The 22,355-nt window shown below is 41.8% G+C and overlaps 1 protein-coding gene across 15 annotated transcripts in view; it reads right to left on the bottom strand.

Moving 5' to 3' along the window:
• Positions 1–443: 443 nt before the first annotated feature.
• FAT1 (FAT atypical cadherin 1) overlaps positions 444–22,355 on the bottom strand; it is a 131,549-nt gene continuing 109,637 nt past the window's right edge. For 6 of the 15 annotated variants that reach the window (XM_070253399.1, XM_070253403.1, XM_070253400.1 and 3 more), the window contains exons 16-29: positions 22,210–22,347; positions 19,160–19,303; positions 18,329–18,526; positions 17,121–17,922; positions 16,864–16,995; positions 15,087–15,244; positions 13,735–14,197; positions 11,765–11,918; positions 11,483–11,593; positions 9,082–9,713; positions 8,237–8,374; positions 5,626–5,685; positions 2,915–2,950; positions 444–1,865 (exon numbers count right to left, since the gene is read on the bottom strand). In XM_070253399.1, the coding sequence (XP_070109500.1) occupies positions 1,237–1,865; positions 2,915–2,950; positions 5,626–5,685; positions 8,237–8,374; positions 9,082–9,713; positions 11,483–11,593; positions 11,765–11,918; positions 13,735–14,197; positions 15,087–15,244; positions 16,864–16,995; positions 17,121–17,922; positions 18,329–18,526; positions 19,160–19,303; positions 22,210–22,347 (3,795 nt within the window). In that variant the 3' untranslated portion in view covers positions 444–1,236. Of the gene's footprint in view, positions 1,866–2,800; positions 2,951–5,625; positions 5,686–7,664; positions 7,718–8,236; positions 8,375–9,081; positions 9,714–11,482; positions 11,594–11,764; positions 11,919–13,734; positions 14,198–15,086; positions 15,245–16,863; positions 16,996–17,120; positions 17,923–18,328; positions 18,527–19,159; positions 19,304–22,209; positions 22,348–22,355 lie in introns of all 15 variants that reach the window. The other 9 variants (XM_001916226.5, XM_070253405.1, XR_011433374.1 and 6 more) reach the window with 8 other exon arrangements.

Here is a 22,355-nt window from a genome sequence, read left to right as displayed (position 1 = left end):
AATTTCACACGAACTCATCTAGAAGTATGACATGTTTTTTGAAAACAGAAAGATAAAAGACTTTGTTTTCCATATAAATCATGGGTGAGAACAGTAAAAGCATTTAAATTGTTGGCAAGAGATAGCAATCAAATAAAAAAACACATAAGGTAAATTTTCTTGAAGTTTTAGTTAGGAAATATTTATTATATGGAAGAGTGCTGTTTCCCTTTATGCCTATAGTTCTAGGCAGTATCAAGCAGCCACAGACTGCCACCTAGTGGCTACATGAGTAAGGAGAGCCTGGTTTGGCTAACCGTAGACTTTTGATATTTAAGCCACAAAAAGTTATATCTATATCCATCTTTCCATTCATCCATCCATCCATCCTTCTTTCTCAATTCATTAACTGAATCCTGAATAGGAGTATAAATATGGAGGAAAAATATGCAATAAAGCTGAAGTATTTTATTAATAATTTATTGTCAGTAAGAAAGACTGGCTAATGGTAGTTTTCAGTAAAAACCTTTACAAGACCATTGCATCACAAATATACAGACACTATAAAAACTGTGTCGTGGTGTTTGGTTCTAAACAGGTATGCAGAAGGTCCCCATTACACTTTCCAATAATGAAAAATGTTTATAATTCTAAAATACAGCAACCCATTTAAGACATGTCCATGTATCAGATTGTTCCGCATCCTATGTACAGCTCAAACAAATGACTATATTGAAATGTATTAATGAAATGTCATACTTCAGTGGAAAAGAACAGAGAGTGAAACCCTGGTTATATTAAAAAAAATCAGGGTGCTAGCTAGTGACACCAACACCACTAAAATTCGGTCATGAACAAATGCACGAAATATCTTGAAAATCTAGTTAAAGCTATGAAAATCAAATCTGTACATAAAATTTACAAAAAAAAAGGGAAAAAGACAGGAAAATGAAAATAATCAAATCTATATAACAAGATGGTAGGACTGATTTTCGTTGCATTATTTTAACACAGACAAATGGCAATACAAAAAGATGTTCAGAAATGGCACAGCCAACGTCAGTCTCATCCAAGTACAGTAGGTTAGGACATTGGAAATGGCTAACATGTCAGAAAGCGCGAGATTCAGTGCAGCCATGCCCATTTTAGCTCACCGAAAAGAAGCGCTTAAGCTCGGCTGCAGAGAACAATGCAGAAGGTCATTTATAGAATCTCTAAGTTCATTAAAGTCCAGGCACTTTGGGGGGAGTCTGAGCGTCAGACTTGCGTGTGTTGTTGCGAATCTAGCGGAGGAATTGTCACCTCTTCAAAGTGGCCATCGTCTCCACTTTCATAGTCACTCATCATGACCTCAGACTCCACTTCACAGCAGGCTGACACATCAGAGCAGGAAGCTGTGGAGGCGTACACAGACATGGGCATGTTTTCTACAGTGGGGGCGTCAAAGTTTCTTTGATACCCTGGAGGGTAAGGGGCATAGGGTTCTCTACAAGGACCAGTCTCGCTGGCGCCTGCTTTGTGAGGTTCAGACATGTCGCCGGGATAGAAGTTGGGCAGGTACTGATTCAAGTGGAACCTCTGCCGGTTTCTCGAGGAAGAACCCAAACTACCTGCAGCAGGCATGTCTCTGGGAGGGTGTATGGATTCGAACTGATCACTGAATTCCGGAGGTAAGGGTGGGAGTTCGTCAGGGGCGGGGAAGTCTTCTGGGGGTGGTGGGAAATCGCTTTCGATGTCGTAGCCTCCAGGGTAATAGTCTGTATCGATGGCATTTGGATCTGCTGAGTACAGCGGTGTCTGTTCGTCAATCACCTCGTAATTGGGGAATTCCTGTATATCCGGCAGAGGAACACTTGGCATCCAGTCCGATGTATCCCAGTGGTACCCTTGGTGGGAAAGAAAACAAGAGATTTCAACGTGTGTTCTCCCAAGCATCTGCGCCATGGAACAGAGCTCAGCGTGTCAAACACACAAAGGTGGAAAGGCATTCACACACACACAGAGGTTCATCATTTTGGAAACCTTTGGTCTCTGCTTTGAAGACATCCACTCCCACCCCGACCCAGCTTTAGAACCTCTCTGAACTAGGCTCTATTTCTAAAATGTGGACTTAGAGTTTTACGTAAATACCTAACATTCAAGGAAACAAGACGAGTTTTAACAGAAGCAGTAATGCGAGCATCCACAAGACATGCACTTTTCTACAAATGATTCCAATCATCCTTTCAGCTTTCCTTCCGTAATTTAGAACCCACTGTTCTACAGGAAGAAGAGTATTAGCGCTCAATCTTAGGACATCTGTAAAGTTTTCTCCTTTCAGAAAGGAAAAGTCTCTATTTAACAGAGAAATATCAAATGCCCCTTGATCTGCACTACGTATCATTAAAAAAATACTAATTAATGCAACACTTTAAAACAATACAAGTAATCTTATCATGCTAAATTTTTAAGTCAATTTCCTTTATAATAATCTAACAAGCTTAGTATTAAAAATTGTGCTATAATTCATTAGCCCTATAGAAAACAATGAATTGTGTTAATACCGGTATATATCAAAGCATGCCTCCAGATCAAGCAAAATGCAATCAAACATTGAAAAATATAATACAGTTTTTGATAAGACTACAACAATCAATCTTTGTTACTTTTAAAAGGACTAAGGATCATGTTAGACTATATAAAAGTATAGCTATTAAGAAAAAAAAAACCTCCCAATGTGGGGATAGTTCCCCCCCCCCCTTAGGATTTTTGAAATCCTTTGACAGACAGGAAAAGGCAAGGCAATCCGTGTTTAGAATGCGGAGCACAAACAGCCATGTACTTAGTTACTGTGGCATCCACGGAGCAAACGGGTGAGGGCAAGTCAGCACTGGGGGCAAATCTTGAGCACTGATTTTTAGTGAGTGTCAATGAACAACTGGCATGCATAAGTCACCTCTGGATTTGCTGAGGTCAGGAGCAGCCAAAGACTCTTTTTGGTGGCAGAGTAGAGAAAAAAGAAAACATTGATAATTAAAACAGAGAGACGGCCGAAAAGGCAACAAAGATAAGTACATAATACAATCGAAACTGCGTACAAAGGCCCAGTCAGCCGTGGACCACGCCTTTAAGACATCAGCTACGGAAATTCCAAATGGGCAAGAAATTTACGTAGCACAAATACAATGGGACATGGAGTGGAGGAAAAAGATGACTGACCATGAACTAGAGACATTGCCAGGAAACCAGCTTTTTTTTTTAGCTTTTTTTTCGTCTCTGGCAATCTAAACCTGAAAACACAAAATTCTGTTAGGAATAATTAAAATAAAGTCGACAGGCTCTAATGAAATGTAAATTGATAAGGAATTTAAATTACACCTTCATGTCACTGAGAAATATTATGAAATCATTTTTTTCCTAAGACTTGGTAGCACCAGGTTACTTAGGTAATAATCCAAATACATCTAAAGCTACACAACACGCACAGACTTTACAGCACATTATAGCCTTCAAATGTGCATTACACCAGAAATTCACGAATGAACTTAAGAGACTTATAAATAACTAAACATTTCTCCAAACTCTGCCCATTTTGAATATGATTTTCTGTTTACATTGTTCACCTTCCCTTGGAGACCATTAGCTGTACTTTTCCCCACCCCACCCTACATCTGTAATCACTCTCTTGCAGGGTTCTTTTTTTTTTTTAAGGTATGTTTTTTTGGTGAGGAAGATTGGCCCTGAGCTAACATCTACTGCCAATCTTCCTCTTTTTTTCCCTCCCCAAAGCCCTAGTACACAGTTGTATATCCTAGCTGTGAGTCTTTCTAGTTCTTCCATGTGGGATGCTGCCACAGCATGGCTTGATGAGTGGTGTGTAGGTCCGTACCCGGGATGCAAACTGGTGAACCCCGAGCCGCTGAAGTGGAGAGTGCAAACTTAACCACTATGCCACTGGGCCGGCCACAGGGTTCTCCTTTTATCCACAGAACTCCAGCAGCAAGTCAGAGAAAGCAGATGTGAATCATATGAGCCTGGGTAGGCTGCTTCCCCTGGCTAAGCTTCAGGTTCTCATCTTTGAAACAGGGGTGGGAATCTGTTAGCGTTACTACGAGGATTAAATCAGATAACACTGGTGCAGTACTAACTGTCAGCTATCATCGACTTGTCTTATTGTGAAAACAGTCATCACGGAGCAAATAGAGTCACTTCAGTGACTTCCTAAACAAGGCCAACACTTTCTCTGCATCCTACAATGTTCTGGAAAACTGAGGTAATTCAGTCATTTGGAACAAATAAGGTTTCATTGCTGCTTCTCTTCTAGGAATTTAAACCAAAACCTGAAAAGACTGTGGTGATTCTAAAAAAACGAATGAGCCAGTATTTAAGTTAACATGTATCTATAGAATTTTAATTCAAAGTCTACTAAAAATGTAGAAATTCCTTTTTAAAGAGAGGACTGACAACCTTTTTTACTAAATAGGCACTCGAGAATTCTTAAAATTTAAGCCAGTGTTCAGCTTTAAAGTCAATTTCCATTTCTCAGATAGGCCAACAAATATTTTTCAATGAAGGAGACTGCAATGAAAGAACTATTTAAATCCTGTTTCTTTAAACTCCATCAATATTTAAAATATTAGAATCTCATCACGTTAAAACTAAAATTCACTCGACAAAAGACAGATTACTTTCCGATTCACCAAGCAGAGAGCCGATACTTGTTCTTAGGAGAATAAGTGTGCGTCTCATCAGTACACTGAAGTCTACCCCCGCCGACCCCGTCAAACCTGGCACCAAACCACCCTTCTTCTCACTGCAACCCTGACAATGAGTGTCCTCGCAAAGAGGGTCCCCTAAGCCGTAGGCACTCCTGACGGTCTGTGCCTGGAGTTCTCAAAGCAGGATCCCACGACCAGTAACATCAGGGTTACCTGGAAACTTTTAGAAAAGCTGATTCTCAGGGCCCAACCCAGACCTACTCGATCAGAAACTTTGGGGCTGGGCCGAGCAATGAGGCTTTTAACAAGCCGTCCCCGGAGGCCTGACTTACAGTTTGCAAACTACTACCTGTGCAGTTCGCACGCCATCACTCAGGTCAGCGCGCCAATAAGGGGCCAACTAAAATACGTGAAGGGAGGCGGTCAGCACCCTTTCTTATAATTTTGAACAGAGACATAAAGCTTCCTATGAAATGATTCTCACTAAAACAAATAGGAAAATATGCCTTCTGCCAACTGTACCATTTTCCTAGATCATGCTCAGGGAAAGCCAAAAGTGAAGTCAGCTAGAGGTAATTATAAAAGCTGTGTGTTATTTAGCCTTATTCATACGAAGAGGATTTTTGATATTAAAAATTTCTTTTAGATAGTTGGAATTGCTTCTAAACGTCTTAATATTGTGCCATGTAAAGGCAAGTTGTCAAGATCCTACGGGTGACTTCTGATGTGTGTGTAAACTCACCATGAATGGCTAAAAGCAACAAAAAGACAAAACATACATGAAAACATCTTTGCAATGTATCTGGATTATGAAGATGCACACCTGCACAAAAGTACTCAGTTTCCTCAAAACCACAAATGATTGTTTATAACACAAGAGGCAAAAGCAGACCAAACTTGTGACACGGTCACTGTGAACACAACACAAGCACACACATCAGGACTGTACCTTCTTTATTCACCGTGTCAACTACAGCATTGACAAGGTGGATTACAGTCACTATGGAAGCTTGTAAAAAGGTACAAAAGGAGTAAATTAGGAAAATCTTCACTTAGAAAACAATGCATTCAATAGGATTTCTTTATATTATATAATTTCTACCTTAGAATTTAAAAAGAGAAATGAATACTTGAACATAACTACATAGTATAATTATGCATGAGCCCTGCACTCTTTCTGTTATATATCTCAAAGATTTCTCTAATCAAGCTACATAGCTCTTATTATTATTCAAAGGAATAAAGTAACCATACGATGTCGTAATTTTGGAAATTTTTTTCTAGCTATAAGTTTTTTCACAATTATGATTATGGATCAACTCATGACAAAACAATTCTGAGCAAAAGACTTCATAATTAAGAGTAAAATACTTGCTAAGCCAATTTTCTGGGTCCAATTAATGAAGCTGCACCTTGTTCCCAGAAAACAGAAATTTAAGAGCTACATAATAAGGTAAAATATGTACTATAAACACAAAAAGGGCTTTGTCTCTATTCTAGGTACTTCCACCCCAAATTTCTTGTCGTTTTGCAGACAGGCTAATAGCTGGCGAGCTAACACACCAGCAGAGGAATGCAGACTGTCTGCCTGGCTGTCTTCTGCGTAAATTCCCTTTTCATTGTGTATCAGATTGTTAAAGCATCTATGCCAAGATAAATAAGTACGCGTGTAGTAGGCAGACAGATGGTCCTCAAAGATGTCCATATCCTAAATCCTGGGAACCTGTGAATATGTTACCACCCTTGGGAAAAGGGACTTCGGTGTGATTAAGTTAAAGACCCCAAGATGGAGAGATGTTCCTCCATTATCAGCGTGGGCCCAGTGTAATCACCAAGATCCTAAAAGGGGAGACTCTTTCCCAGGCGGGGTTGGGAGGGAGCTGTGACTACAGAAGAGTGGCCAGCGAGAGGCAACGTTGTCTTTGAAAGATGGAGGAAGAAGCCGTGAGCCAAGGAATGTGGGCAGCCTCTAGAAGCTGGGAAAGGTAATAAAAGGAATCTCCCCCAAGAGTCTCGAGAAGGAAACAACCCTGCTGACACATTTACGTTAGCCTCCTGAGACACGCATTGGATTTCTAAACTACGGAACGATAAGATAATAACTTATCTTGCTGTAAGCCACTACGTTGTGGTCATTTGTTACAACAGCCTTACAAAACTAAAAATATAAGTATAGACTCTTAATATAAATTTCAATTCTATGATGATCAAAATTATGATAAAAGTTAAAATACAAACACTTCCGGATATGCTTTCTTCTCATATTGTATTAGCTATCAATTAACTTTCATAACTAATTTGACCATAATTTATTAAAAGTATTTCAGAGTATTGAGAAAAATGAAAAGAGCTAGAAAAAGCAAGAAAATAGTGACAAAATTCTCAAATGTATTTATGAAGAGCATTTAGGGACCAAAATATAAATTACTACATAAATTGGCAACACTAACTACAGTTTTAGAATTAAACCTAATGAAAGAAATAATTCTCTTTTGTTCTTGTTGGTAAATATGCAAAGCTATGTTCATATACTCCATCACTAAATAAAAAACACAGGTATTCTATGATATATACAATATACTTGATATCAGAAATGAATGTAACACACTTATGGCTATCTTTAGTTTGGAATTGGAATAAGACTCTGCAATATATTATGGCCTATATTACTCAGGATTTAGAAACAATCAAATAATTATTAGTGAGTTATTTCTTTCCACCAATAAAATACGTGAAATGTTGAAACACATTACGTTTTTATGAAAAAAACACCATGACAGTCAAATTAATTAATTCGGAGACTTGGAAGTGTCCACTGAAAACTCACTTTACTCTGTTACTGAATAATGACAATTTTCTCTACTGGTATATGATAATACAGCCAAGCTGGTTATCAATGCTATTTGCCCTAGGGAAGTTAGATAAACATAACTGGCATCAAAGATCCCACGGTCAAATTTTCTTCATTAGAAATATAATCAAACTTACTAGCAATGTCTTAAACTGTGTTCTCAGTCAGTACGCTCTGATCCAAATGGGAGCTGGGGCCGCGGGGGGGGTCGGGGGAAGAGACAAATAAAACCTTGTAATACCAAACGTGCGACTGAAGTCGAACATTTCAGACTTTCCCATCTCCTCCTGGGGGCGTGTGAGCGTGAGCGTGCATGTGTGGGGAGGGTGTGCTCAAGGAAGCTGTTACAAGAGTTTTTTAAAAACCCACAAGACTTCTACAACATTTACTGTTGCAGAAAACAAGTCAATATGAAATCAGCCAATCAGACAGACATTATCTTTCCATTAATATATTTTCTTCCCTATCACTGACAAGTTGCTATAGTTCAAATACTTAGCCATTAAGGACATTTTAAGGATCTTCCCCAGCAGATTTCATGCAAGTACGTACAAGGCATTGTTCAACAGTGGTCCAAAGAGAAGGGGGAGGACGTCATGCGATTTAACCAGGGCACTAGGCGTATCTACGTCATTACGTAACGTCACGTGAACGGCATCGTGACCAGTAAGCAAGCGAACCACAGCATCTCAAACTTCTGTCTACTCACCATTGTCATCGCACGATTCGGACTGAAAGGAGCTGAGCGACTGCACTTCCGACAGGCTTTCCCGGGCACTGTACGGGTGGGAAGGCTTCTCTTCTAGGGGTTTCTTGGAGAGGCAGGGATCAAGGTCGACTACTTTCGCTAAAAGGAAGAGACGACGAACAGTAAGCTACACGAGGGCAAGGACTCAGCTGTGTTTACTGCTGTATCCTGACCCAAAGCCAGATTTACCCAGAGACTGCCTGAGATGTATTTCCTAAGAGAATAATTGAGAGGAAAAAAGAGAAACATCTGAAAACCAAAAACAAAAAACCTACAAATATTCTTGCAGAGTCACAGAACAGAAAGTCTCAATAAACCTGCCTATGGATATCATTTGGCAATATGGGAAATTAAAATTTTGTTTTAAAATGGTACATTTAGCTTTTGTACAGCATCAAACATATGTTCAGGCCACTAATATAAATACTGTCAGTTCTTCTGGCCATGTTTTTTTAAAAATCCCTATTGTGCAAATGCCTTCCCAATTTTTTTGTCATAAAAAGGTCAAAAAATTACAGTTGGGAGTCCATATCAATTATAAAAATGGAATGATCTTTCCAGATTAATTGGAACATGACTCGATTCAATTCCTTAATTAAAAGCCACATCACAGCCATGATACTCAGTCAGGGCCCAAGGCATTGGAAGAAGTTTTTCAAATCCTACCAAAGGTCTTTGGAGTCTGAGCATATTGATCACTAATCAAGACTCCACATTTTCGCCTGACCCACCAGAAGCCCTGGCAAAACCTGTAATCTCCTTCTTCCTCAGAGCCACTTTATCGAGATGCAAATAGTCGTCCTTACTGTCATAGTCGAAGTCCCAGTTAGGCTTCTGGATGGAGTCGCTGTCGGAAGGAGAGTTGGAGGGAGGCGGGGGAGGCAAGTTCGGGGCCACACTGCAGACAGCCACTGCCTTGCGGTGGCCGTGCACGGACTCGGGGTTAAAGGTGCTGAATTCGGGATGCTCTGGTATAGCAGACCCTTCAAAGGAATTTCGGTCAAGATTGTTTCGAGAGTCGCTCGGAATGCTGGGAGTGTAGGAAATAGGCCGGACAGGCACCTGGGGTGGTATGTCTGAGTAAATGTTCTTATTGAGCTTTGAATCAAAATATGGTCTTTGCAAGAAAGCGGCGGTTGGTCCCAAATGTTTGTCTTCTGGTTCCGCCTGGTGTTTCTTCTTTCGACTGATCATCTTACGGCAGAGGACGAACACCACCACCAGTAAAAATATCCCTGTTATAAAAACAATAATTCCTATGCCTTCCGCCAACCCGATATTCCACGGGGTCGACACGTATTGATTGGGAGTGGCGTCCTCACAGTGTTTTCCTCTGTACTCGAGGCTGCAGTTACAGTGGTAGGAGCCATGTGTATTCTCACAAAGGGCCCCGTTCCGGCAGGGGTTTCCAGCACACTCGTCAATGTCACTCTGACACCTGCCAAGAAAGCCAAGCATAAGGAGAAACCTCTGCAATGTGAGAATAGGCAAGGCCTATATTTCTTAGAGACTAAAGACCAAACTCCTCCTTAATAAGACATGCCCAAAACAAAACCAAATAGATAACAACCAAAAAACACACTATCGACCACAAAAACTACAACAGAAAACCTTTTGAGGAGTAATTAATCATGTGGATCCATATTCTATACATTTGGGAGATAAACATTACATCAAGCCAATATTTAAGTGCCATTTTAGGATGCAACAGATTACTACATCCAACTCATAGGCGAAGCATCAGTTTGTTTCTAATTCTGATTCAAAAATTTAGAATGTGCATCCTGACAAATGTGGGCTGTAACCTCTTCTAAGAGCCTAGACTAAACTTCTAAGAAAACGTTCCTGTCTGGAAATAGGAGAGTTCCATAAGACATGTGAAAGGCAAGAAAACTCCATTTTCCATTTAAAAATGCTACCCCCTACGGCTCCTCACCCCTACACGTAGTTCACACGGTACTCCCTTCCCTGCCTTTGCAACGGGCATATTGTGCACCTGTGCAGATCTACCTAATGCTTCTCAAACCCTCCTCCTTTAACATAATGTATCTTCCCGCCATCCCCCATACACATCTGTCATTCAATTTTGATTACTGAGACATTTTTGTTAAAGATATTAAGAGAAGTAATTGAGAATTAGGAAAGCAGACTTATGAACTGAGACCATGTGACTGATGCAGAATTCAAGACTACGACCACGACTAGCACAAAACCATAAGCAAATATCTGCAAGAGCTCACAGCAAAGCCTCTAACGAGACTGAGAGGGCAGGCGTTTCTAATGCACAGCACTAGCACTTACAAATAACGCGCACTGAGAAACTGAACTGAACTGGTGAAAGTCTAAGATAACATGGTATCTGGAATTAGAACCTCTTATCCACCTCTTTCAAGGTACAGCTGTATCCATGGGGGAATGGTTCCAGGACCCCCCGGGGAAACCAAAATCCATGCTCAAGTCCCTTATATTGAAATGGTGTGGTATTTGTATATAACCTACACAAATCCTCCCATATACTTGAAATCATGTCTAGATTTAATACTACCTAATGCAATATAAATGCTGTGTAGATAGTTGTTATACTGTACTGTTTAGGAAATAATGACAAGACAATGTCTGTGCATGTTCAGCACAGACGCAACCACTGTGGGCCTTTCAATCCGCAGTTGGTCGAAGCCGCGGATGTAGAACTCGCAGATAAAGAAAGCTGATTGTATGCAGCAGGCGCCTCTATGCCTCATTTCCCCTCCCCTGAAAATCATCACCCCTTAGGATTATGGTAAAGACACAAAAGATAATCAGAGAACTGAAAAAGGTTTCTTGATGCTATATAAACGTTAGCAACAGCCTATCATGAAAAAAAGCCATTACCATCACTCTCAAAGGAAAATAGGTAACAACTCCACAGGCGTCTGCTTTAAAAAACATAATAATTTCAGTCATTCCACAACCATTTACTGCCTGCAAGAAGGCATACTATGTTTATAAATAATATCTCAAAAGTATAAAAGTTAAGATTTTCAAGCATTATATTATATTCATCTGCTCAATATTTCTTTTATTTTAAAGATGAAAAGATCAATTATCCGAGGAGCTACTGTGATCAAATTCTGAGGCAACGTAGTCCAAATTGATGAAGCTGTGTTGCGTCTGCTAATCAAGGCGACACCAGAGAGAGGCGCGCGTGTAAATCCTGAAAGCAGTTACCTGTCTCCCCTAAACCCGGCATCACACTGACAGACGGCACCGTCCAAGCTGTCAAAGCACGTCCCGCCATTTTTACAGGGTTCATCTTTGCAGTAGGGACTAAGCTGGCACCTGAAGAATAAGGACAAAATAGGCATGGATCCAGTACTTCTGCTGCAGTCAAATGCAACAAAACAGAAAACATGCGCCAATGTTAACGTAGACTTCTTACACGCATGATTACATGTCTGAAAAAGTTTTAATACTATGATTGATGATGAAAGTTAAGGAAAATATACGTACCTCTGACCGGTATACAATCCTCGACACTGGCACACAAAGTCCCCGTTGTCCACGATGCACGTGCCACCATAGAGGCACGGGTTGGAGGAACAGGGATTGACGCTCACCTCACAATACGTCCCTATGTACAGGGCGCTGCACTTGCAGTAATAACCTAAACGAGCAAAAGGGAACAAAAGAGTCCTATCATTCAGTAACTCCAAAAATAGGTCTTATGAAACTGGCTTGTCCTTTGAAGTGAAGACTGAGTTCTCCAAGACCTATAAAAACTAGTGCAATTCCCACTCCGTCCGTCTGGGGAAAAGTCTGTATCAACAAGCCTTCCACGGCTGGTATAACCCAAACACAAACAACTAAAGAGAGAACTCATCATGAACTTTCGTACATCATAATTGATGCAAGATTATTGGGCCAAGCATACAGAGCAGGAAAACTCAGTCCTCTCTGGGAGTGGCCATATGGATTGACAACACTTATAACTTAAGATCTCCATGTATTTGCAACTCACAGTGTTTCAGGATTAAAGGAGACAGTAATAAATGGGAAGGCACACTTTGAAGACTATATACTACCATGTAAATTTAAGAAAGGTGATCACCAAATTCGTCCAAAGGAGCACAAAAATGTCAGCCTGTCTGTATCGGGGACACTGTGACAGGCAGTAGCGTGGTGGACTATTTCCAGCTATCTGTCTTTGGGGAAGATGGAGGACCTCATGTCCCAGCCTCCTTTGAAGTTGGCCATGGCTGTGGGATTTTCTTTGGCCAAAGATGTGGCTCTCTGGGCTAGGAGTTGTAGCAGCAGTGTGTGGTCGCCACGTTCCCTTCGTCCTGCTGCTACGGTGATCATGGCAGCACCGTGATAGTTTCAAGAAAATGCCTCTCCTGGTCTCAGTGATACAATGACAGTCTCCTTGCTGACCCAACTTACACATGTAATCTGAACACAACATAAACTTTTGCTCAGAGTATTACTGTGGGAATGACCTGGCTTACTCTTTGCAGAGAACATGCATAGACACTTTCCAAAGAAAACAAAAGAAAATCAAATCTTTTGAAATCTCACTTAATTAAAGTGTATTTTGACTTTTGCTCTATTAATTACACAAAGCTCTAGGTACCAAGCACGATGATAGCCATTTTCATAACTGTGTTTCTATTACTGATAAGTGAAAAAATGGGTCAGGGTCCAAAAGCCATAGAGCACTCCACCATGCCAGGGCTTCAGGACAGCTATGGCGACACTGCAGAGGGGTTCATGGCTCTCTGGAAAAGCTTATCCCTCTGTGCTGGGCCGTCGGATAAAAGGGGGCACTCAAGAGGAAGGAAGTGGTACCAACTCTAAATCCCCATGGGTCAACATCTATGTGGCTGGAAGAAGAGTCCAGAGTTAGGTGTGGCTTGTCTGTGCTTACGGTGCAGAATGAGACATATCTGAAAACACAATGCAACGTGACTGCAGGAGCTTAGCAAGCAGAGGAACTGCTCCCTGCAGCCTAGCTGCTAGGAAGAATTCTAAGCCCTGCTCTGCTTTTATGTAACATATACCACTCAGTTCCAACACTGATCCAATATCTGACAATATTATTATTACTATTTTTTAAGGTATACTTTTTTTGGTGAGAAGATGGGCCCGGAGCTAACATCTGTTGCCAATCTTCCTCTTTTTTTCTCCCTCTCCCCAGAGCCCCAGGACATAGTTGTATATCCTAGTCGTAAGACATTCTAGTTCTTCTGTGTGGGATGCTGCCACAGCGTGGCTTGATGAGTGGTGTGTAGGTCTGCGCCCAGGATCTGAACCAGCGAACCCTGGGCCATTGAAGCAGAGTGCACGAACTTAACCACTGGGCCATGCGGCCAGCCCCTGACAATATTATTTGAATAAAGAGGAAAAACAAAAACATTTGGGGAACTTCCCCTCAAGTGCCTACATGTGTAACGTTTGACAAATGGTAAGATTGTGAAGCCTACCTCCAGTAGGTGACGGACTACAAACGCCTCCGTTCTGGCAAGGGTTGCTTGAGCAGTCTTCTGTAGCCGTTAACAGGCACCCAGGGGACACATCCACCGATTCTTCAATGTGTGCATAGCTTCTTGGTTTGTTATTCAAAGGGAGCTCCTGTCCATTTAAATAAATGGAGTCCATACAACCCCTGAAACCATTGCCAACTTGTGGGCTTCTTCCATGCCTTGTGCCTTGCTGACGAACGTGGCCACCAAAAAACACGTGGTTATCCAGGTTCAGGGTCTTCAGAGTCCCCGGGGCTGTGCCTGATGCAGTGTGGACCTGGTCTAGAACCAATCTGGCATAGTTTCCATTCACTTCCAGAGACACTGCATGCCAGAGCCCGTCATTGACTTGAATGCTTTGAACAGAGACAATTCCGGGGCCACTTCCACAGTCAAACTTGTACTGGAGTCTTCCATTATGAATCTAGGATAACAACAAGTACTGTTCACATTACTCTCACAGAATCCTCAGTTACAGTCTCTGGTCAAAACTCTGAAGGAGAGGTGTGTTTGGCGATGGAAGGGAAAAAGTTAGAAAGGCCTTGCATACAAGTACTACAGGACACATGCTCATTTCTTCACTGTACAAATACCACAAGTGGACCTTGTAGGGACCTTATGTTCAAGCACCAACTGCACATCCAAAAAGCATCATGGAAGTGACTGATAAGTAACTGCTAACTGAACAACAACTCAAAATAGCATCATGTAACATCAAAAGTCAAAACTGAGCCATGCTTAAAAGAAAAAAAAAAAGTAGGCAAGATATTGATCACTTTAAGCCTATGCAGGATCCCTGTATCATTCATAAGATGTAATATCACCTAGAGTTTGGATGTTAACCGTCACATGTACCTAAACATGCTTGTAAAAAACAGAAGTAAATCTCTAGGTTACTGCAGAACAAAAGGAGCTTTCCACCCCACAAACTCTAAAACTTGTATAGGTACCAATGAACCGTGGAATTCAATGAGATGTGGAATTCAACCATTTCACTTACTTTATTTTTTCCAAAAATGGACAATCTGAACATAAAGTGGAATTTTTATATATATATATTTTTGCTTTTTCTCCCCAAATCCCCCCAGTACATGGTTGTATAATCTTGTTGTGGGTTCCTCTAGTTGTGGCATGTGGGATGCCGCCTCAACATGGCCCGATGAGTGGTGCCATGTCCGCCACGCTCAGGATCCGAACTGGTGAAACCCTGGGGTGCTGAAGCAGAGCATGCGAACTTAACTACTCGTTCACAGGGCTGGCCCCTGGGACTTATATTTTTAGACTATTCTACAATGTGAGGTATGCAAACGTACCTCCAAGATGCTGTAGTCAGTTCCTCGAGCATACATCACAACTGCATGAGCAGAGTAGGTTCTGAGTCTCATGGTCAGTTTCATCTCTAATTTGTTTTCATTTTCCATGAGACGATATTTCACAAAGCTGTTTCCAGTAAATGTTACAGATGAACTCCCTGTGAATCACAAAGAAGAAATAAATCAGAACCAAGTTTAAGCTTGCTTTTTTTTTTTTTTTTTTTTTTGGTGAGGAAGACTGGCCCTGTGCTAACACCTGTGCCAATCTTCCTCTATTTTGTATATGGGTTGCTGCCACAGCAAGGCTTCACAAGTAGTGTAGGTCCATACCCATCATCCGAACCTGCAAACCTGGGCCGCTGAAGCAGAGCATGCTGAACTTAACCACTATGCCACCAGGCCGGCCTCTAAGCATATTTTTAAAAGTATGATTTCCCCCTGCCAGACTGATCCAAGTTTTTAAGATTATAACATCATAAAGTTCAATTCAAAATGTCTGTTTTCTTAATAAACAGCATAGCATAACTGGATCTCCATTGGAAGAGAACAAATTAGACTAGTGTATCACAGAGAAATGAATTCTAAGATAATGCGAGATCTAAGTTTAAGAATGCTCTATACAAAATTATTAGAAGACAATTCAGGAAATTATTTACATAGCCTCAAGGTGGTTTGGGAAACCTTCTCAAGCAAGATATAAAAACAATCCCCATTCCTCAAAAAAGATGAAAATAACATCAATCTCCAGAGACCAAAATTATTACATAAAATTATGCAGAACTGACAAAATAAAAAATTTCAAAATGACAGGATATTATTAAACAAATCAAAACATCAATAATGCACAGACAGTGAATGCAGATAATGTTAATACTCATAATCCACAGAGAGCTCCACACATTGAAAATAAGAAATAGACAACACAGACACAGTCAAGCAAAGAATAGGAACAGGCCAGTCACAGAGAGGAAATACTAACAGGAAGGAACAAATAAAAAGGTAACTTTCACTAGTAGCCAGAGAAACGCATATTAAAATAATCAGGTATCATTTCATGCCCATTAGATGGCGGACTTTGTTTTTTAATTGAAAACTATCAATATTGGCAAGAGAAGGGGGAGTGAGACCTTCACAGGTGACCAGAAGAAACAGAAACTGGTACAACTTTTCGGGAAACTAATATGATGGTGTATTTAAAAATTAAAATTGTAGTTTTAGAATCAACTGTACAGAAATGAAAGCATCTATAGGTAAGGATACAAGTATAACGATAATTTTTTTTAACAGAAGGAAACGTTAACAACCTGAATTTCTATACATAAGGAAAATGTTGAATAAACAATGGTACAGCCAAGCTAGAAATATTACACAGCCAATAAAAAGCATTAGGTTTGCGTGTACTAACTTGGGAAGATGCCCTTAACATACTGTGAAGCAGAGGAAAAAAGCCAGAGGGAGAGACTATATGAGATGTAAGTTTTTAGTTTTTGTTTAAAAAAAGAAAGGAGATGAAAGAAAAAGAGCAATAAATCCATAACTACGGAACTCCATATTTATGTGAACACTGATGACAGAGATGAAAGGACATCCAACTACTAACTCAGGGGTGAGTTACTATGTCAGAGGAAGGAAAGGTTACTACTGTTATTCTCTATGTTTGACTTGTTATAATAAACATACTTTACAATACTTTTCAATTCCAACAAAGAAGAAAAAGATAAGAAACACTGAAAGTGACTTTTTAAAATAAAAGTATGCTGAATCACTGAACTCTCACCTGGGCACTGGCCAAACTTGCCACCTGGGCAGACACAGGTATATTTCTCCTCTCTGGGATCAGTGACACATTCAGAGCCCTCAGGGCACGGAGTGTCTTCACATTCATGATGGACAAATGGGCATCTTCCCTCTTTGTTTAAAAAAAAAAAAGAGCGGAGAGATAAGAATTTTAAGAAAATGGGATTTAATGTATAGCCTTCACAGGTTGTACATGAAATAATCTGTTCCACCTATTTTCATATACTTATGTGTTACCTTTGCAGAGACACACGGCTGTTCTACGGTGGCGGGGGGTCACAAAGCTCAGTCTGGCCGTGCTATGCGTTGACATGACATTTTCATCCACAGACAACTTTTCATCACAGAACTTCCACGGGCAATCCAGCCCTGCACAGAGCTTCTGAAATACATCCAGTATCCTAACACCAATGATTTCCTCGATATCAGTCACGGAAGAATTAATCTTGTGCAGAAGCTGCTTTGTGGAACCCTGGGCGCTACCTGACTTCTCTACAAAAAGTAAGACATCCAGATGTGGGTGAGGTTCAGAGGGCTGCAAACTAATAATCTGGATGTCGTTCTTCCTCACACCCAAGATGTTCCGTAAAGCTCGCTGGAAGTTGCGCCAGTAGTCACCAACAAATTCTTCTGGAGTGAGGTTGGCAAAGCGGAGGGCGACGGTGTGGTTCAACATCTCTTGCGTTACTTGTCTGATGTGCACCGTGATGTCAGCCGTTGTTGTAAATTTCCCATCTGTTACACTGACATTGAGAAGGTACTGCCCTATATCTAGTTTTTTGTGAGCTATCAGCTTACCCCCTGTGCTGGAAACAGAGAAGAGGTTGTCCATTTGGGGATCAAGACTGTAGGTTAATGTGTCATACACATCTTGGTCTGTTGCATGAATCTTCCCAATGACTCCTCCGGAGTACTCCTCGCCAAAAGCAGTGATGAAAATCTCCAGCGGCAAAATTGCAGGAGGATAGATGCTCTCTTCAATCACCCTAATGTCAATATATGTCAAAGAGGACAACTGAGGCTTCCCATTATCTGCCACCTACAAGAAAAGAAAAATCACCTTCATCTATGTCATTGTTTACAACTTCTTAATAAAAACATATTTACACTATTTAAGTTCTAAAACATTACCAATTATTAGATATTTATTTATCCAGATTAAGAAGCACATCAAAGAAAAGGATAAATACCTCTTTATGGCCCTTTCACTAGTTCATATTGAAGATTAGCTCCATCAATGTCTATGATAAAGTAACCAGATGAATGAAGAAGCCCCCTTAAGGTGCAATGGGATAAAAATGGAGGTATGCTAATAAATAAGAAAGACCACAGTTCTATACATTTCTGTTTTCTCATGAAATGTAAGCTGTTTACATACAAGAAAATAACCATCAAAGCAGCCCTTCTCCGAGTCTGCAACACAATCATAAAGAAAGATTTCATACCTTAACATGCAGTAAGTAATGATCTTTCACGTTCCTCCTTATGGCAGTTGAAGTCAGGAGGACTCCTTGCTGGTTAACGTCAAATGCGCCATCCTCATTTCCACTGACAATGGTAAAGAAGAAGGGTGGACCATTATGAGAAGAATCCTTGTCTGTGACTACCAGCTGGAGTACACTGAAACCCACAGGCTTATTTTCCTGCGCAGAATGAAAAAACCAAAAAAGACAAAACATACAACTTTCAACAAAACCAAATCTATATGGTAAGAGATACATGCAAGTTTTCTATAATATGAAATATATGGACAATAACAAGGCTCAGTAAGGCAGCAGTAAGGCTCCATTTGAAAGGAAGAAGGAGAAGAAGAGAGGTGGAGAGTAGGGTAGTGATGGGGAGGAGAGAGCGGAGAAGGGGGTGGGGGAAGGAGAGAGAAGGAGGGGGCTGGAGGAGGGGAGGAAGGGGACATATGTGAGAAGAAAAGATGCATGAGAGAGGAGGGGAGGAGGAGGGGAGACGGAGGAGTGAAGAAGGGGGGGAGGGGGAGGGAGAAGGTCAAGAGTGGGCAAGGAGGAAAGGAAAGGGCAGCAGAAGATAAGAATCAAGCTAGTGAGAATGTCTTAACTGAAGCACAGACAAAAAAGAGATAAAGGCTTGGCTGCATCTTGCAAATGCTCATTTTTTAACATTGATGGAGACCCCTGTGGTTTACTCTTCCCGTTTTTCTAAATAGCCGTCTTTGGAAAAGAAAGATTTCAAATGAACAACTGAGGCCAAAGAGCTCATTTCATAAAGGAATGTGTTCAATGAAGCCTTCAGCACCCTGAGACTACCTGGATAATTATGCTGTAGTTTCCCTTGGAGAAGACTGGTGCATTGTCGTTGACATCAGACACATCGATGTTCACAGTCGTTGTGTTGACTCTGGGTGGACTGCCATTATCAGATGCCTGAACTGTGAGCGTGTAACCTGAAATCTTTGCGGGGACAAGACAAAGAGAACACAGGTCCATTTTCACAGGGCCAAAGAACAAGGTTTAAGCAGAAGTACACTCCTGACAACCTGGAAGGGCAGATCTGAATGACAGTCGTCATTTGCTGTGTCCCAGGCATTTCCCCAGCTGCAAATAACTGTCTACAAAATGGAGGATAGCTACTCAACAGAAAAAGTTAACAACAGTGATTCGATTCTCTGATGCCTCTCAAAATGTACTCATTCCCTTAAAGTGTTCTAACTTTAAAATCTTGCAATGCAAATGATGAGAAAGAAATGTTAACATATCTCAAAGGCTGCTGCTTTAGTAACAATAGGGCAGGCAACATTCCCTAAGGCCCAAGTGGGACGCTCAGCCAAGTAAGACACTAAGCTGGTTCCCACCCTTGAGTGCTCACTCATTTTCAACGCCTCAGGATACTTCAGATCACCCGCCCCCACCAATTTCATACTTGGACTGCAGACAATTGTCTAAATCGCCCAACATTCTCTCTTTGTAACTTCCTGCAAAAGAAACTGCATCAAGGGAGATAGCTTGTTTTCCAGGGCAGTTCCCTGTTAAGCTCTCTCTTCCAGAAGGAGTGGTGGAAGCAGCCAGAAAGCAGGCTAATCCCACGTACGTTCTATAGATTATTAGTCCTGCAAGACGCTCCAACAAGAAAGGGCCAATTGGCTGGGGAAACACCACAGTCTCTCTCATAAAGGACATTAGTATATTAAAGGGTCTGAGACGTTCTTCAGTGAAAAATACCAAATGTTGTTCCGCCCAGCAGTATGGCCATTTTAAGCACAACAGTCTTGCTTCCTAAATGTTTGGAGACTCCCTGCTCAAAAATAACAGGTCAAAAAAGAATTAAGGAATTCAAGAACTGAGACTTTATTGAGCTAGCTCATCATTATCTCCCCAAATTACTCTAATTTTAGATTTACCCATTATTCCTCTGAAATTACATTCTTTATTATCACCAATGTCCTTCTAATTCTCCAAACCAAGGCTTCTTTCACTTCTCCTTCACAAACTCTCTGAGACAGCTCCCTTCTTGTCTGTAAGTGAGAGTGGATGGGTGGATGAGGGGATGAGGGGATGGAGGGACGGAGGGACGGAGGGACGGAGGGATGGAGGGATGGGGGGATGGAGGGATTGGGGGATGGAGAGATGGGGGGATGGAGAGATGGAAGGATGGAGGAATGGGGGATGGAGAGATGGACGGATGGAGGGATGGGGGATGGAGAGATGGGGGGATGGAGAGATGGGGGATGGAGAGATGGGGGGATGGAGGGATGGAGAGATGGAGGGATGGAGGGATGGAGGGATGGAGGGATGGGGGGATGGAAGGATGGAGGAATGGGGGATGGAGAGATGGACGGATGGAGGGATGGGGGATGGAGAGATGGGGGGATGGAGAGATGGAGAGATGGAGGGATGGAGGGATGGAGGGATGGGGGATGGGGGGATGGGGGATGGAGGGATGGAGGGATGGGGGATGGAGAGATGAAAGGATGGAGGGATGGGGGATGGAGAGATGGAAGGATGGAGGGATGGGGGATGGAAGGATGGAGGGATGGGGGGATGGGGGGATGGGGGGATGGAGGGATGGGGGATGGGGGATGGGGGGATGGAAGGATGGAGGGATGGAAGGATGGAGGGATAGAGGGATGGGGGATAGAGAGATGGAAGGATGGGGGGATGGAGAGATGGAGGGACGGAGGGATGGGGGGATGGAGGGATGGGGGGATGGAGGGATGGGGGGATGGAGAGATGGAGGGATGGAGGGATGGAGGGATGGAGGGATGAATGGACAGATGGACTTCCAGCACAGCTTGCTTCTCCTCATTTCGTCACATTTATCCCAATACCTCAGATCATCTCCAGAGGCATGTGCCATATCCATACTTCCAGCTTTCAAGTCTTTTCAGCTTGACTAAAATCTCCAAATACTGGCTGAATCATTTTACTAAATATGCCATTTTCCTCTAAAAATCATCAAAACACAAATTCAACCACCTCTCCCAGCACTAAGTTTAGGACCTCACAACCTCCCTGCTCCTCTTTAATGGCACTCCCCAGTGACAGCAAGACTGATAAAAAATCCAGCCATCTCTGACATCACTGCTTTCTACAGAGAGCCATATCTAAGCTCTGCAGATTCTGATTTTTCCTTTACGAAGTTTCTGCATTTTTCTTTTCACTCAGTTGTCACTGCTACTTTCCCAATTCAAGCTCTAGTTGGTTCACAACTGACTCACTGTCATTGGTCTTCCTACCTCCCCGGTCACTCACTACTCTGAACAGTACTGAGACCTACTGTGGCACTCATCTTCAAAAGTCTCGGTGAAATGTCATACCTAGGCTCACCAGTATTCAGTAACTCCCTGGTGCCTGCAGCATCAAGTCTGAACCTCTGATCCTGATTTTGTCTGTGGTCCTAAATGGTCCCTAAAACACCCTTCTCTCTTATCTCCACACTTGTTTGTATGATCAGTGTACTCCAGCACAGCTCAGTAAACTACCGAAACACGTCCTGTGCCTTCCTTTCTCCATGCAGCTCCTCACAGGGAATCCCCTTCTCTCAACACCTGTGGTCTCCCAAACCTCAGCTTCTAGTTCCCTGAACTGCCTCAAAACGCTGAGGCTGACGGGAGTTTCTTCCTGGTGACAAACTTTTATTGTCCAAACTTCCTATCAGCTTGAGACACCTCTGTTACACTCTTGAGATTTTCACACTGCAATTGCTTTTCAAGTGTCTGCGTCTTGCGTCTCAGCTCCTGAGAACAGGCTGGTTCTGCCCTTTTGGTACTTCCCATCACGTCTGGCAGATCTGAGTACCAGGCACTTCTATTTATTGCGTGCTAATTTGTGAACAACTGAAGCCAAGCTTTTTCACTTACGGTTTCCCGGTCTAGAAGTTTGGTGACCTTCACTTCTCCCCTGGCAGGGTCAATGGTAAAGGGACCTCCTTGATTGCCATCTATAATTGAATAGTGGATGTGGCTGTTGGAAGGTCCGTCGGCATCGTCAGCCATAACCTAGAAAA

The sequence above is a fragment of the Equus caballus genome, chromosome 27 (genome assembly GCF_041296265.1).
Source record: "Equus caballus isolate H_3958 breed thoroughbred chromosome 27, TB-T2T, whole genome shotgun sequence".
Classification (NCBI taxonomy): Eukaryota; Metazoa; Chordata; class Mammalia; order Perissodactyla; family Equidae; genus Equus; species Equus caballus.
The sequence above is the reverse complement of the archived record's forward strand: the minus strand, read 5'-3'. Positions and strand labels throughout refer to the sequence as shown.